Source organism: Populus trichocarpa, chromosome 9 (assembly GCF_000002775.5).
Source record: "Populus trichocarpa isolate Nisqually-1 chromosome 9, P.trichocarpa_v4.1, whole genome shotgun sequence".
NCBI classification, from domain to species: Eukaryota; Viridiplantae; Streptophyta; class Magnoliopsida; order Malpighiales; family Salicaceae; genus Populus; species Populus trichocarpa.
The window spans coordinates 12020718-12036612 of record NC_037293.2 but is presented as its reverse complement, the minus strand read 5'-3'; the positions used below and the strand labels follow the sequence as shown (position 1 = coordinate 12036612).

Genomic DNA, 15895 nt, shown 5'->3' with positions numbered 1-15895 from the left:
CCATGAAATCTAATGCCATGCCCTATTTTTTTTAATCATCATTTCCTTCCCAACCTTAAACTTAGCTCGGCTCAGTAAATTGACCCAAAAAATCATATACTCAAGACAAGTTTTAATTTAAATCGAAAATCGAAAAAATATCTCGGCCAAGCCTGATTAACTCGGTGGGTAGACCTGTCCAAGCCTAAATCAGCTTAACATCAAGGATTCTTTTTTTCTTCTATGCACTTCGTTTCAACTTCGGACATTTCGTTTGGAGGTGTAAACGCATTTTAAGCAGCCGTGAAAGCTTTGCGAAGATCATTTATAAGCGTCGTTAGCAGACTGAATGGTCTTCTCAAGCCTCTGGATCTCTGCATTCTTATCAGAATCAATAATCTTTTCAAGCCTCTGAATTTCCACATCTCTTAGATAAAGCTGGTCCTTGAGCTGTTGTATTTCCGCGTCTTTCCAAGCTATCTCCACCTGAACCTTCAGGCCATTCTTTTCTTGCAAAGTTTGCCCACCTTGAGCTTGCTTGCCCTTGTACGTCGTGCTGCTCTTCATAAGAGAGATCAGTACTATTTTGCTGTACAATAATTTTGCTCCTTCATAGCTTTGTTACTGCACAAAATTTACATGGACTCACCACTATAATATATTTAATTAACTGTCTAGTTACAAAAGCTTTGATACCATAATAAAAAAAATGTATACGACAATTTTATCATTTATTTATATGCCTAAATATTTTGAAAGTTTAAAACATTATAATACCTACAGCATCGTGCGGGGCACTCTCTAGTTACATAAATTTGGCAAGAGGCTGGCTGTACACATTTACATTGTATAGAGTGTACGCACAGTAATTTCTATGCTACCATACAAATACAGATTTTGTACTATCCCACTAAAGTACATAATTCCTTTTCCCTAGCACAAACCAACAGGCTAATAAACCTGGTAAGTATAATACATGCCCCCAAAATGGCTAAAGAATGAAGGAATCTCTGCCCATTCTTTAGATGGTTAAAACAGCACATCATGGAGATTGATTTTACAACTCAGCATCACACCTATTTTTATACCCTATAGCAAAGAAAAAACTCAGCATCACAACACCAAACCCTAAAAGAAGAGGAAGCTCCCACCTCGAATGGACAACGGCTGAAATTGCGAGTGTTAGGTGAGCAACAGGAGGACCCTTAAGATATCAGCAACTGGGATTGGCATTTGGCAACGCCATCCTGTTATGGAACTCGGTTGGATTATTATCTCTTTGCACGTTGGTATGCAATCCACTGTTCAGCATCATAGGCATGTCATAGAACTTTAGGCTCACAAGGCATAAAGGTCCATTTCATTTCCAACATCTGAGTAGTACTTGTTGTAGTTGAGATATCCCCAGAAACGGGATAGCCCAAACTCCCCATGCTTAGGAAACTTGAGATAGCATAAATGCAATTGTTTCAAATTTTTGTCGAACTTTTGCTTTATGGCAAGCACCTGCAGAAGTGATGCACCAGTAAAGCTTATATGCAGTCTGTAATTGTTCTCAAAACATTTCAGAGAGCTGTAAAACTAGAAAGCTAACGCAAACTAGAATTGTAACTGCACAGTACAGGCAGTCATAATTCAAGCACATAAGAAGACTTTGTGCATTAACATGTTTCATGGAACCCTCAAAGTACATTTCAAACTAAGATGAATCACTTGCCATATGAAACCGAAATGTGAAAGGATGGATTATCCCATCCACAAGCTCAATATAATGATCCTTAGTTTTACAGTATATTTCTTTTTGAAAGGATGGATTATCTTTCATGTGTACAACAAACTCAATCATTGTCCAACAACTAGAAGTCAATTTATACTAGTAGCACGCCTTAATTCGTCATAACCACTGTCAGTAATATAAGTGTAATATTCTTGAGCCAAAACACATGCATGCTATCAGTAGGTGAACGTCACAGCCGTCTTAAGAAGCAACGACTCACATATATCAGGACAAATAGGCAAATAGTGACATATGCACATTTAGTCAATAAAACACATAAGTTGTCTCAATATTTGATATTTGGTAGGCTGTCAGACCTGACTCTTAAGAAATATATCCATATCAACACAAGTTTAATCATGTCAATACCTATGCATGCAAATGCAGCTTTTAGTTGTAAAGGCAACACATTGGAGATACAGTGCAAGAATTACCTGGGATATATTGATTCTAGAAAGTTTACCCAACAAGTCTCCTTGATCCAGTCCCATATCCCACATGCCACCAGTAAAACAAGACCGAAACTCAAAGGCACATTGCAAAATGCTTTCAATAATGATGGCTACAGACCGTGTTTCATTAGAGAGAAAACATCTGCGAAGATCAAGCTCACTGTTAACTGATAATCTCTTTTTTTTTTTTTTATAGATGTCAGCATCTAATGGCATGGAAGGTATGCAGGGGCATGGATAATAACATTATCAACCAAAAGTTAATCAGGTATAAAATTTGACACATTTCCCAGTCCAACACCAACCTAGCAAATAATTAATTGCATTTTAAAGAAAAGGTGCAAAGTTTTTTTAAAAAAAATTATCGAAGGAAACTGTCACTAAGACATTGTAAAACAAAAATGTGGTGTTGAATATGATTTGAAAACGATGCAAATGACACAACTCAATTCGAGTGTAGTATGCCCCTCTGGGTTCAGATATAATGTATCTTAAAATCTGACAAGAATATTTAGGCAAGTGCTTTATGAAAGGAATATAACCATCTCTCATTCATAGTGCGCTGGTACATGCACATGCACGATTAGGCTAAATGAGAGCCCGTTTGGCTCTGCGGCTGCGTTTTATTTAAAACGCAGTTGCAGCCGTTTGGTTAAAGAAAAAGGAGGCATATTGTTCACTGGGTCCCACCTCTTTTCTGCGTTAAAAGCAAGAATTCCTTGCTATTTGCACTGTTCATGTTAATTGCACTGTTCATATTGTCAATGAACAGTGCAATTAACATGAACAGTGCATAGTGATGCACTGTTCATGTGAACAGTGCAAGAGAATTGCACTGTTCACTTAAAAAATAGTGAACAGTGCAATTATCTTGCACTGCGTGGACAATTTTTTTTTTTTTTTTAGTGTGCTAATTTTTTTAACATTTTTTTTAAAAAAAAAAACTAGTTTAGAGTGAATTTTATACATGATAATATTTTATCTAATTTTATTACACGCTAAAAAATTATGGAAACTGTAGTTCTTGTCGGATGTATTTCGTACGTGATGGAAATGTAGATGGTTTAATGAACCAATAAAAAATATTTTATATAAAGTATGATTTATTTCATGATGTAATAATAATAGTTAAATCTACAATATTTAAATTAAAAATCATCAATATTAATATATATTTTTTAAAATTATTTTATAACATCAATTTCAAAAGCATTATTAACCAAACATATTAAACTACTTTTTGTTCAACCTTAATTTCAACCACAGTTTTAACCAAACACCTATTTTTTTAAACCAACCTCAACTAAAAGTACTTTTTATAAAACAACTTTTTTCAAACCACAACCACAACAGCAATACCAAACACACTCTAAATGACTGAGACGTCAAATTCCATGTGTAGTGAAACAGCAAGAAAAAGGCCTCAACTTACATGTGTAGTGAATCAGTTAAATATGCCATGTGCACTGACTCCAGATCCATCATGTCTTTGACCTAGAAAACAACAAAGTTCAAGACTGGTCAATGGATAGGTTCATTTCCTTCTATCATTAAAAATCTCCATCAACTGCATTTCATCTTTCCATGGTCTCTCATAACAGCAGTAATAGTGTCACAAATTTGCATTATATTAGAACACGTTCAATCAAGGTTGTGAATACTGTCTGTAGTCCCCACAGCTTTCTTATTGAAAATCATTAAGTTCTTTCCAAGCACATTCGATCTTCAAGCATATCCTCCATCTCCATGATCCAAGGACACAACAATTGGAATGTTTCTCGACCAGCGCCTCCAAAAACCTTTCTTCTTTCTCCCTTTCAAAGAAGAACTGATTTCTCATTTTGATTTCAAATTTTCAACATTGAATAAGTTAGATAGTTGTCCTAAATTCATATTACAGATATGCCACATCACAGTAAAGGAGAAATGCAGAGTTAAAACCAAAGTATAATGCCTCAAAATCCAATGGAAAATTAGAAATTGGAAATAACATTAAATTGTTTTCCACAATCATTTTCAGCAGTAAACCATAAATTCAACCACCACGTAAAGTATGCGGGAATAATATATATCAGCAGCACACATACTAGTGAAGCCAAAGAAATATATCATGGACTGGAAAAAAAAAGAAGTGAAAGTAAGTTGCTTCAAACCTTATACTTTAGGGAGCGGAGAAACTTGCACCATGACACATAAGATAACTGTGACTGCACATACTGTTGCAATGCAGATATAAAATGATTGATGTGGTGCCTGTCATGGAACAGAGGAGTAAATATACTTGTTTGTATAAAACTTCAGGCCTAATGTAAAACTACCTTCGAAGCTAAAAATAGCATCCTAAAAAAATCACGCTAAACCAGCAGAAGTTTCGACTAATATACAGCATTTTGACATTTCATGCAACTTTCACATAACCAAGTACTCTAAAAACTTTCCATGTGCTCATCATCATCATCATCATCATTAGATAATCAACAATTAATACGAAAGCATATATACTTGAAGACAATGCCATTATTATCATTATCAACTAAAAGCACCTTATGGCATCAGAAGGAAATAAATGTCATAAAATTTACATAAGAAAGAAAGAGTTCTGAGTACCTCATTGTTATCAAAATGTTAAGATGGCGAATTCCGCGTTCTTGTGTTGTAGAATGATTTCGGGTCACCATGTGCGTCATATCCTATAAAACATAGGTGACATGTTATAAAATTACAAACAATGCCAATTCAGTTCCATTAGCTTCCATAATTCAAAATCAAACACCAAGAAGCTGATTTACTATCTGATTCTTATATGGATGATGTTATCAACCTTCTCAAAACTTACATGCTTCAGTGATCTCTGAAAATTTAATTTAAAACACTTATTTTACTTCCATCCAAAAAAGGATAGAAGACTTGAGTTTTAAGTGATGTTTCAAAGATGCACCATTCTTTCATAAACACATAGAATTAACTACATAAAAGGACCATACAGACAAGCAGTTGTGCAACTCGGAAACTCTGAGAACAGTGTAACAAAGAGAAGATAAATATGGTGCAACAGTAGTTCAATTATCATTGGATCATAAAAAAAATCATTTCTAAGCAATCCATAAAGTAGTTGCAACAACAAGGATATTGTTTGAAATATAATAATCAAGAGCAGTTTATGCAAGATGATCAGTCTGAGACTCTAGGGAAAAACCCCACAGGTATTGTTGCGGTTGACAGCCAACCGTTAGATTTGTTCTGTCTAACTAAGAATGATCACAAAGTACCAATTCATCCTGTCTTTCAAAAACAATGCAAAACCCCCCCAACAAGTCCATGCAAAGGAAAATGAAGCCCCCTGCTAATCTACAAGACAAACTAAGACATTATCTGGGTATTAATACCTTCAGTGAGCGCCATACTTCAGTCAAAGAGAAAACAGCAAGCTTCACATGTATCAGAAAACTGAATATCTCAGCATATATTTTCAATCCACTTGGAGTCAAAACAATGCTAATTGGCCAATCCACTCGGTAACCCAAACCCAAAAAATTGAAGGAATGCACTCCTGCCATCATTGACAAGGTCAATATTAGCACAAACTGAAATAATAAAAAAAGAGTTCACAGTAGTAAGCCTAAATCATATTCAGAACATTCTATTTAAGACTCAAGGTGCACTAAGACTAAGGTACCAAAGTCTTCCAGGGCACACAAGTATGGTGCAAAGTAGGTGCATGTTTTTCTTTTCGGAAAGAAAAAAAATGAAAACTATACATGATTGAAATGACTTGTCAGTCTCTTAGCACTTAAACTGCAATGAAAACAATTACCAATTGTAAATGCTGAAAGGGGCATTGTATCATTCCCTTTCATGTAGACAAACAACCGATCCTTATTAGGGTCTCGTTCACATGATGACCTCTTAACTGACAACTCAAGGAACCGTTGAATTTCTAACACCCTCTGCTCAGCCTCGGCAACACACCACTTCTGTTGTTTCATGTAAAAAGGAAGGAAAAGATCAGAAGCTCTGGTATTTGAATCAAATTACCATAATAGTAACACATTAAAAGTGATTAGCAGACAGAAATACATGATGCCAAAGGGACATGATGAACAAATCTGCCCAGTCTGCTGATTCCATGAAGTAGTACCGCCGCAAAGCCTGTAAATGTCCTTGCAAATCAAAACCCTCTTCAAGCAGCTTAATAGCAAGCCTGCTGACATATTTATATCTAGCATCATTAAGGGAAATTTTGTTTTTCAAAATTAAATTCTCTCCTAAAGGCACCGTGTTAAGCATGAAATCAGAAAGGATATGCATGATATATAATGCTGAGAAACAGAAAGAAGAAAGATGAGAAGGAAAGGCTAAATCAGCAACACCTTTTCTACAGCATGCACTGATTCTTCCAAACATCAGAGAACTTCCATTGTATTCCATTTCATTAAGATTGCTTACGAGAAATCAATTATCAGTTCCAACAAGAAACCCTCAAGAACTTACTCAGGTTTCTGATTTGAATTAGATAATTGCAGGTCTCAAAAAAGACTATTCAAAGGCTTCTCTCATGATTCCAAACCCCTGGACAAACATCCAATACATGCTCAAAGACAAGGGAAGTAAAGAGTTCTGTTAGCTTTTCACCTAGATATGAACCCCACAAAATGAGTCCTACTAAGAGGGAGAATTTGAGAAGCCCTATCCTTTATCATTTTTTGCATGAAGTGACTGCTCTCATTATACGAACTTGTACTCTCAGGATGCAAGATCATTTTTTTTACAATTGGACTAGGCAATGGCCACCAAGGAAAGGAATCTATGATTTCCCATTTATAAAACTAAAGAAAAGGACACCAATTCAAAAGCTCAAAAGGTTAAAAAATAATTCAATAATTGGGTCCCTCGGAAAACTCTATTCTTACAGCCTCTTTAAACCACACAGAAAAAACAAGCACCAAACCTCATAAATAAATGCCTAGAAATCTATACACAGCAGAAACAAAATACCAAAAGACAATGATGAAATACAGTGAGAGGCTAATGTAAAAGGCAGGTGGTCCTTTACAAACAAATATGCTGTTGGGAAGCCATGTGAAGAAAGAGTATAGGGCTCATAAAAGGAGGGGGGAAAGGTAAAAAACTGAAACAGTATCAGATTAATCTTTGCACTGCATCTAGAGCACATTCATATATACTAACGACTGAATAAAGGGGAAATAATTGTAAAAGGATACTGGAGCAAGATTTCCTGCAGCAAGCATTTGTCGATGACAAAATCGAGTGGAATCTCGAACGTGGATGACAAACTCTCCCTGTGATCTCCAACACTTTCATTTTCAGTGTAACTAAAACTCTTAAGCAGGCTCTGCCAACTAGTCCCACCACAACCATTTGTTGAAACAACAGCTTCTTTATCTTGTTCTTTCAAGTGTACTGACGAGTCACTAACACATGCTCTGGCATTATCAAACAAGACAGCTTCTCCATCACAGCCTTGTTTACCCTTATCATGACTCTTACCACTGGTAGCTGGAGCAGTAATATGCAGCGGAACCGGAGACCCAAATTCATGTCGGAAACTGGCAGCGAACTTTTCTACAGATGCCTTACAAGGGTCTTCAACAGTTGAAAAGTCAAAGCAAGGTAAAGATGGTACATATGCTGTGCTGCATTTCTCTTTGGGCATGGTTACAAGGTGAAAGCAGGCATTTTTTTTCAACATTGGGTTTCTACTTAGAAAATTAGAGTGGTAATTAACCTTCCATGGCTGTAATGCAAATAAACTTGAAGTAGAGTTTCTGTTTTTAAGTTGATCAGCTCCTGAGGCTTTCTCTATTAAAACATCTTTAGCAGAAGTCATATGGGTAAAATATGGTAGATCTGCTTTCAAAATTCCCATATTTGTTTTACTCGCTTCTTGGACAGAGTCACAATGATCTGACCATGGATAAAAGCTCTGCCATTTGTCATTGTAAACAGAATTTTTTGGAAGGCCAAGCTGCCAGCCCTTACCAATTACACTATCTATATTATCAAACATGCATGATGAATTTGACTCCTCTGAATCAGGGGGTGGAAATTCATGACTCGAAGTTCTTTTCTTATCATAAACACGCATGAAATGGCCAACAAAATTGTTTTCTTCACTATTTTTACGTGAGTCAGTTTCGATGTCACGTGAAATTTCACTTTGAGTAGGCTTTCGCAATGCAGTATCAGTTGGGCTACTCATGGAAAACCTCAAGGAAGATAAGTATCTCTGTTCATCTCCAACCAAACCATTACCCTGCTCAATTAGCTGCTCAGCCTCCGCTTGCTCTTCAGACCCACTTAAAGATGAACATTCAGATGAATCAGATGTACCCAACACATAGCACTCATCACTTGTGCTAGAGTCATCAAAATCGGTGTTATCAACAGCCCTAGAAGCACAGAAACACAAAAAATCAGTGGACATAACAAAAAAATAGAAAAGAAAAATGACTGATAAAAGCAAGAATGATAAATGATGAAATAAATGCAATACAAGTTACAGGGTATCACCCCTCTCTCGTGACACTCCAAGCACTCTCAAGATGACATGGTTAAGAGAATTTCAAGCGCATAACAGACAAATATACACACTGCACATATTTAACAGATGTTGATGGACAATCAACCTGTCAAAAAACATATGTGAAACTGCATTCTTTGAACTCCCTTCACCATTGTCAAAGGCAATAGATATAGTGCCATGTGGAACTACCTGAAAAATGGAAATTTATAAATCACCTATTGAATGATTATCATAAAAGCAAGGCAGCAAAAAGAGCCTCCATAAAAGCATATAGGCATGACAATCACCTACTGAACATGACAGAATCTTCCCCTCTGGAAAACTATCAAACTGTAAAGCATATAACTACCAGTGAATATATTTATTTTATATAAGGAATGGAACCAAGAAGGGGCTAGACATTATGGATCATGGTTCTACCAGTTACGAGTAACAATATTGATTTTATTTTTTACTTTCTTCACCATTAATTGAAGTCATAACAATAGCCCATCCCAAATGCCAAGCAAACTGGCATTTTCACTATATAGCAAACAGCAAGATATAAAGGCAAGAGAAAGGGTATCGAGATAGTGAATTTCAATCTTCTACCATCAATGATAGCAGAATGCAAAAAAAAAAAAAGAATATCAAGGAAATTGAGTTCTGATCACAAAACTATTACCTGCCGATGCCTAAATTCCAACTTCGACGACAGATTTTTTATCTTCTCTAGCATGTTTTCATAATAATTGTTCCTTGCAATTACCATGGCTTCTAGATATCCTTTACTGAAAGTCAATGGAGATGCAGAAAACAAATGACTGCTTAAATATCCCCTCCAACTGGGAAGCAAATCCTCACAAGTATACTCTTCAGGGCCAACATAATTACATAATTCAAGCAATTTCTTTAGCACTTGAAGCTGCTGACCAGCTCTGACAATTGGAATAAAAAAGTCCTTCAGAAAACAAGGAACAGCAACCCTGTCCTGCTCATGAAGTAAACAGTACCCAACCATATTATGAGAATCTACTTTAACACAAAATATTCAGAGTATAACACATACCAAAAGCTTGGGCCTGAACCTAGTTTCAACCTGAATTCGATTGAGTACAAACGCAAATATTTCTTTAAATATTTTCCCAGCTATCTAGTCCCAAATTTTTCATTGGATTGAAATCTTTAGATTTTGATTTATTTTTTTTTTATCAGAGCCAACTCTGTTTTAATGTCTCAAGATCCATTGGATTTCTAGTCAGATTCCACAATACATCAGATAAGATTACTTTTACAGCACCTCAATAGAGTCTTCAAATTCAATGTAGGAATGTTGATATAAACTGCATTTTCCTAGTACTTTTTTTTTTTTTTGGATGAAAGACATTACCTGAATACTTGCCAACACAAAGTCGATAGGGATGCCACCTTTGTAATGTGGATGAGGAGATAGATTATCAGCATATTCTACCATAAATTCCTTGTACGGATCACTAATCTCTGCCTCGTATATCCACGATCTTATAAATCCAATATATGGTTGACATGAGCGAATAAACAGGAACTTGAGCAGAGCACGGTGAGCAGGATCAGCAACCTAAAAAAAGTATTGGTAAGAACTATTGTTTTAGCAAAACCACAAGAAATGTGAAAATATGCTTTCACAATTTAAGAAACAAAAAAAATATCCAAAACCCGGAAGCAATCTGGAAGAATTTTCAACAAAATAAAACTTTAAAGGTTCAGCAGCAAAAAGCAAGGTAACCACCAAAACACCTCCATTCACAAAGATGACACAACAATGGTAGCATTTGAGCAATGGATTTACCATAGTTCACAATTACCTCATATTTTTACTAAAATCATTGAGAGTTTAAACCTTTATCAGATTTTGCAACACAAGCAAAAGAGTTAATAACTTACATTGCAGAATAAACAATCACTTGCAAATGATACCATTAGGCGAAAACTAAAAAACTTTAATTAACCTGACCTGTAGTTGCCTATACAAATAAGTAAGAAGATCCCCTCCTCTATAGAAATTACAAAACTCCAAGCTTGCTTTCGCAGTCAACTCTTCAACCGAAGACTCCAAGAAACAAAGAGCTACACTTTGAACATTACACACATTCCCAAGCACTTCAACCTGAGTCCTCAATTCCTTTGTATGCAAAAACACCTCCAACAATGTAACTTCAGAATGCACCACACTCGTAAAGCACGACACTCTACAATTCTTAAGATCAACACCATTACTCTTCGAGGAGCGCCTCAAATCTATCGAAGCATATAATGTACCAAGCGCACTCATATACCCTTCTAAAACCTTCCCTACCGCAACACTAAACGCTTGATTAACTAAACTATAAGAAGAGGCCGCGTCCAAATATGCTTCGAAATTAAAATTGTTAAAATAATCTACAAATTTACGGAGAAGAAAAATTACGAAACCGGAACGAGCAATGGAGGTCAGAAACTTCCCCAATGCGTGTGTGCTGGTAGACCGGTTCCATAGATTGGGAATTGTATGGTAAGTCCGATCGGCCGGGTCGGATATGAACACAGCAGAGAGCTTTTCGATACTGATAAGAGCCGATTCTGAACCCTGCAGTGCGTTCAATGCTAGCCTCACCAAACTTTCCTCCTAAAAAAATAAAAGAAAAAATCAGATTATTAATTATTTGTATAGAAATATCAGGAAAAATAAATTGATACTTACGGAGAGGGAAGGAGAGGGAGAGTGGTGGAGGAGTGGTGGCGGTGGTTGGGGGGGGAAATAGGAAGAAGAAGTAGGGGCATTTTGGGAAGGGATTGATTCCCAGGTTTTGGGAGGGAGAATCAGTGGATCTTCTTCTAGTAGTTTTAATTTGTCGAAAAATGAAGAGAAATTCGTGTCGACTGCCATTTTAATTCCTCTCGATCTCTCCCACACTCTCTCTCAGACTCTCCACTGCTGCTGCTGGCGGTGACGGTGGCCGTGACGGTGGCAGCGGCGGCTCAGTTTTCTTTTCTTTTCTTTCTTTTTGTTTTTTTGAAATTGCAGGCCGCCGAGATATAAATCGAAAGGAAATTTGTTTCCCTTTCTGTCTCTGAATTTATTTTTCCCTCTATTTTGGTTTTTCTTTTAAAAAGGCTAAAAAATTACGAGATGGGCTGGGCTAGGTTTTTTATTATTTTGATGAGTGAGAATCCGGCTCATAATTAATTAAGGTTTTATTGGTGGGCTTGGGTCTAAGTCCATGACCATCGGGATGGACGACCTGTCCGGCCCATCGTACAGTTTGAGTGAAAAAAAGGAATTTGTTTTTTTTTTTTAAAAAAAAAAGAGAGCTAAGTGAAAACGCCAGTGGTTAAGATTTAAGATTAATTTTGAAGGTCTCGGGCTCAATCTCTTAGAAGATTTAGGATTTAATCATAGTATGTAAAAATTGGTTTAATGAAGTGGGAAATACCATAATTAAATTTTAGAAAAAAAAATAGTGGTAAGTAAACAACTAACCAATATTTAAAAAAACATAGCATTTAATTAATTACTGTTTCTAAATATAAAAAAAACATAAATAATAAGAATAAAAGAGATATGCATGGACTTCCTGTTTTTTCCTGTTTTAAAAGTATAAAAATTCATTTTAAAAATATATTTATTTTATATTTTTATTTTTTAATTAAATATATTTCTATTTTCACTATTTCTATTTTTTTTTTCTTACATGATAATCAAGTGTAAACTAAAATGTTTTCGCTTTCATTTTAGTAGTGAGTATCATAAAAAACAAATTAAAAAAATATATTAACTATACTAGTTAAATGCAAATTAATCCTATAAAAAAAATTATTTTGGGAGATTGTATGATTATTTCCATACAACTAATATTTTTTGAAAAAATATTTTTTTTTCCCATAAATCAAGTGTTCTTTGCAACTAATTGGGCACAATCTTCTCTCTTTTCTTTGAGCTAATTAACCCTAGAAAAAAGTTTCCCTTTTGCGATTTGCGTACGCATGGAGTGACCAACTCTATATTGCCAAACAAAGCATGCTTGAAGCCATGGAAACAATTTGAAAGGAATAAATCTAAGACAATGGCATACCAATTACACAAAGAATAGCATTGTCCAAAGCAACAAATATACAGAACACACAAGGCTTCTAGGCTTCTAGCAATCAAATTTATTTATATAAATTCTCTTGCATAAAAACCAAGAATCCATAGCTCTTCTCCGCTCATCATCAGAGATATCAGAACAAAATCTGAAAACAAACAAAGGCTAAAAAACGGAATCAAAGCCAAGGGTTACTGTTGCAGTTGCTCCACGACGTGTATACGAAGAGTTTGAAGTTTGAACCAAAAATGGAATCAAAGCCAAGGGGTACTGGTGCAGTTGCTGCAGGACGTGTATACGAAGAGTTTGAACCAAAAATGGAATGGGATCGACAGCTTGGAGTTGACACTCTGCGAGTCCTCCTGCCAGGTCTAGGCTTCTTAATTTTTATTTTTTTTAGTTTTTCTCCAGTTTAGTCTAGTTTTTTTTTTTTTCCTTTTCTTTTTCAAGAATAATTAATTAAGAACAAAATTGTGAAATGAGTTTTGTCATTTTAGCCTGGAAATGTTGAGCATAGCCAATAGTATTTACTGCAATTATAATATAAAATTATTTTTAGAATCTCATTCAACTATTCAATTTCAATTATGTAAGTTGAAATGATTATTTAAAATCATACCAGAGTTTTAATCATCAAAACAGTTGAAAATTTAAATCTCATTATCTTGTTTTATCTAATCAAATAAATAAAATTAAACATAATGTTACAGCCGACCTATGAAAGTTTTAAATTTAAAAAAATTTAGAAAATAATATAAAAATATTTTTGATATCTCATCCCATACATAAGCCTTTGAATGAATTTATGAATTTCCTTGTGGGATTTTTTTTTCTCTCGATCCATGTGCAATTCTTAACACAGAATTCCAGAGAAAGGCAAATCTGACATTTTACTTGTCATGTTTTGGTTTTCCTACAGGCTTCGAGAAAGAACAGATAAAAGTTCAAGTAAGCTCATCGCGTGTTCTAAGGATAAGTGGAGAACGCCAACTCAGTGACAATAGATGGAGCTGTTTCCTCAAGGAGATTCCTCTTTCATCAAATTATAACCATAAGGAGATCTCAGCAAGGTATGAAAAGGGAATCCTTTATGTCAAGCATCCTAAACTAATTGTTCCAGATGATGCTGAGCTACAGGAAAACGAGCAACCGCCGGTGGAATCATCAACGCTGGATGGGAAGCCACCACAGGAAAAGGCACAGCAACCTACAAGGATGGATAAAGATAAAGCAGCAAAAGGACTCGTGAGTGGAGCTCAGAAACTAAATATGGAAAGTTACAGGAAGGATTTTAGTGGTTTGGTCATGGACATGACGAAGCCAAGAAAATTGGTGAACCTGGTTCTGTTTTTTTTATCTGTTGTGGTACTTGGGATGTATGCCAGGAAAGCCATCAGCTGGTCCTTCAAGAAATCTGAGAATTAAGTCGTTTGATGCACATCTGTATATGAATCTACAACAACTGCAACCATGTTTGCATTTTAAATAATTCAACAGTTGTAGCAAAGTTCCTTTCATATATATATATATACATATGCGTTAACCAAACTTCAAAAAAATATCAATGGTGCATATATTTCAACAAATGTTGAGGTTATTTCAAACAGCCAGGAGAGTGACGGTATCTTAGCCCAGTCCATGCGAGGTATTGGCCTCATGGTTTTGTCCCACAAAAGGGACATGATAGGTTTGTAACTTTGACACCATATAAGCTTAAGATCAGTCTAGTACATTTCTGATATGGGATCATGACAGGCTCACCTCGTTCAATCCCTTAAATCCTCGTCGAGGAGATAACTCAAGATCATCTCTACGTGGATATCATCTCATGATCACTGAATGTGATGGTCTTAACCCAATCTTTGTGAGGTGTTGTCTGCTTTAGCCAAATGGCCTTGTAGTTTAGTCCCTCGAAAGGCCTCACAGGTCAGAAACTTTGACCATCCACGCAAGTTCAATGCCACTCTACTATATATGTAGATAAGGAGCATGTTTAGACTAAGGGCAACACCATTAACGCTGTTTCAAATGAAGACCGAAGGGGCAGCTAGTGCTGTCAGCATTTCTCTAAGTTCAGGAATTGAAAGAATTCTGAAGGTACAACATTACAATTCATGGAACAAGGAAGCTCTCTCTGAAACTTTCCCAGATCATGAACTAGGACAATGATGAGGATGCTTAGGACAATCACCGGGTTGTTTGGAACATTAGAAGCAAACACGATAATGTTGTAAATCAAGAATTAGATTAATATTAAATTAGATGCTAATTTGGATAACCATATCAGAGTGTTTGGAACGATTTTAAAACTACTGTAAGAACTATAAAATTGTATTAACCATTGGGGTGTTGAGAATAAAGGGGCTCCTTCAGAATTATTTTTTTCTTTCAAAACTATGGTCTCCAATAAAGTTGTGGCCACTGCAAAAAGTGAAAAGAGGAAGACCTGATGCAATGGGTTAACATGAAAAAAGAAAATTAGTTGGTTTAGGCATGGATATCACACCCGGTTTAAGAATTAAGTCACAAGTTTGCTAGATCTAAAATCATGTCATTTTGAAATTTTAAAAATGAAACAATATTATTTTGGATAATTTAAAAAAAATAAAATAATATCATTTGAACAAAAATTAGAAAAAAAATCTTACAGTTAACCCCGTTTCGAGTTTGATGAGGTTAGCTTGGTTTATCAAGTCAACTTTTTAACATGCCAGACTTCATATAAGCATACCCAGCATTGTAAGCTATGAGAGTGTTTAGTACATAGAGGCATCCAAAATATTGGCTCCGATATCATGATTGAATAATTAATTCATTCAATTTCTTAATTGATCATTTCCAGACAAAAGGAAGTGCTCGATTGCTTGATCACAACTGGATCCTGTCCTAAAAAATTTGAAATTGAGTTCAATCTATGAATTTCCGAATTGATTTTTGTTATTTTTCCTTATTCTTGTAGACTAGGGTTTTGGGGAACAAAGAGCATAAACTATAACTCAAGTTCTGTTCACTATTATTCTCATCATCTGATGGACATGTCAGAGTCTTTAGCCTCAAATTC

At 35.5% G+C, this 15895-nt stretch overlaps 2 protein-coding genes across 3 annotated transcripts; one reads left to right on the top strand and one right to left on the bottom strand.

The window, feature by feature from the left end:
* Window positions 1-693: 693 nt before the first annotated feature.
* On the bottom strand, window positions 694-11811 carry LOC18102200 (uncharacterized). 2 transcript variants are annotated; one of them, XM_024608700.2, is made up of 14 exons: window positions 11451-11809; window positions 10725-11375; window positions 10122-10328; window positions 9417-9722; window positions 8856-8941; window positions 7431-8618; window positions 6286-6427; window positions 6023-6182; window positions 5595-5758; window positions 4816-4898; window positions 4362-4461; window positions 3641-3702; window positions 2191-2350; window positions 694-1485 (listed from the first exon to the last, which is right to left on the bottom strand). In XM_024608700.2, exons 1-14 carry the CDS (start codon window positions 11634-11636, stop codon window positions 1318-1320), a joined length of 3663 nt encoding a protein of 1220 aa, XP_024464468.2. In that variant the 5' UTR covers window positions 11637-11809; the 3' UTR covers window positions 694-1317. The 2 variants fall into 2 exon arrangements, 1 of the variants encoding a protein (XP_024464468.2); XR_002983776.2 differs by lacking the exons at window positions 694-1485; window positions 2191-2350; window positions 3641-3702 and adding an exon at window positions 3711-4007 and having other exon boundaries at window positions 4249-4461; window positions 11451-11811.
* A 1080-nt stretch (window positions 11812-12891) lies between these two features.
* Window positions 12892-14352, top strand: LOC7478604 (inactive protein RESTRICTED TEV MOVEMENT 2). The gene is made up of 2 exons (XM_002312835.4): window positions 12892-13203; window positions 13754-14352. The coding sequence occupies exons 1-2, from the start codon at window positions 13083-13085 to the stop codon at window positions 14257-14259; spliced, it is 627 nt and encodes a 208-aa protein (XP_002312871.2). The 5' UTR covers window positions 12892-13082; the 3' UTR covers window positions 14260-14352.
* The last annotated feature ends 1543 nt before the right edge of the window (window positions 14353-15895 follow it).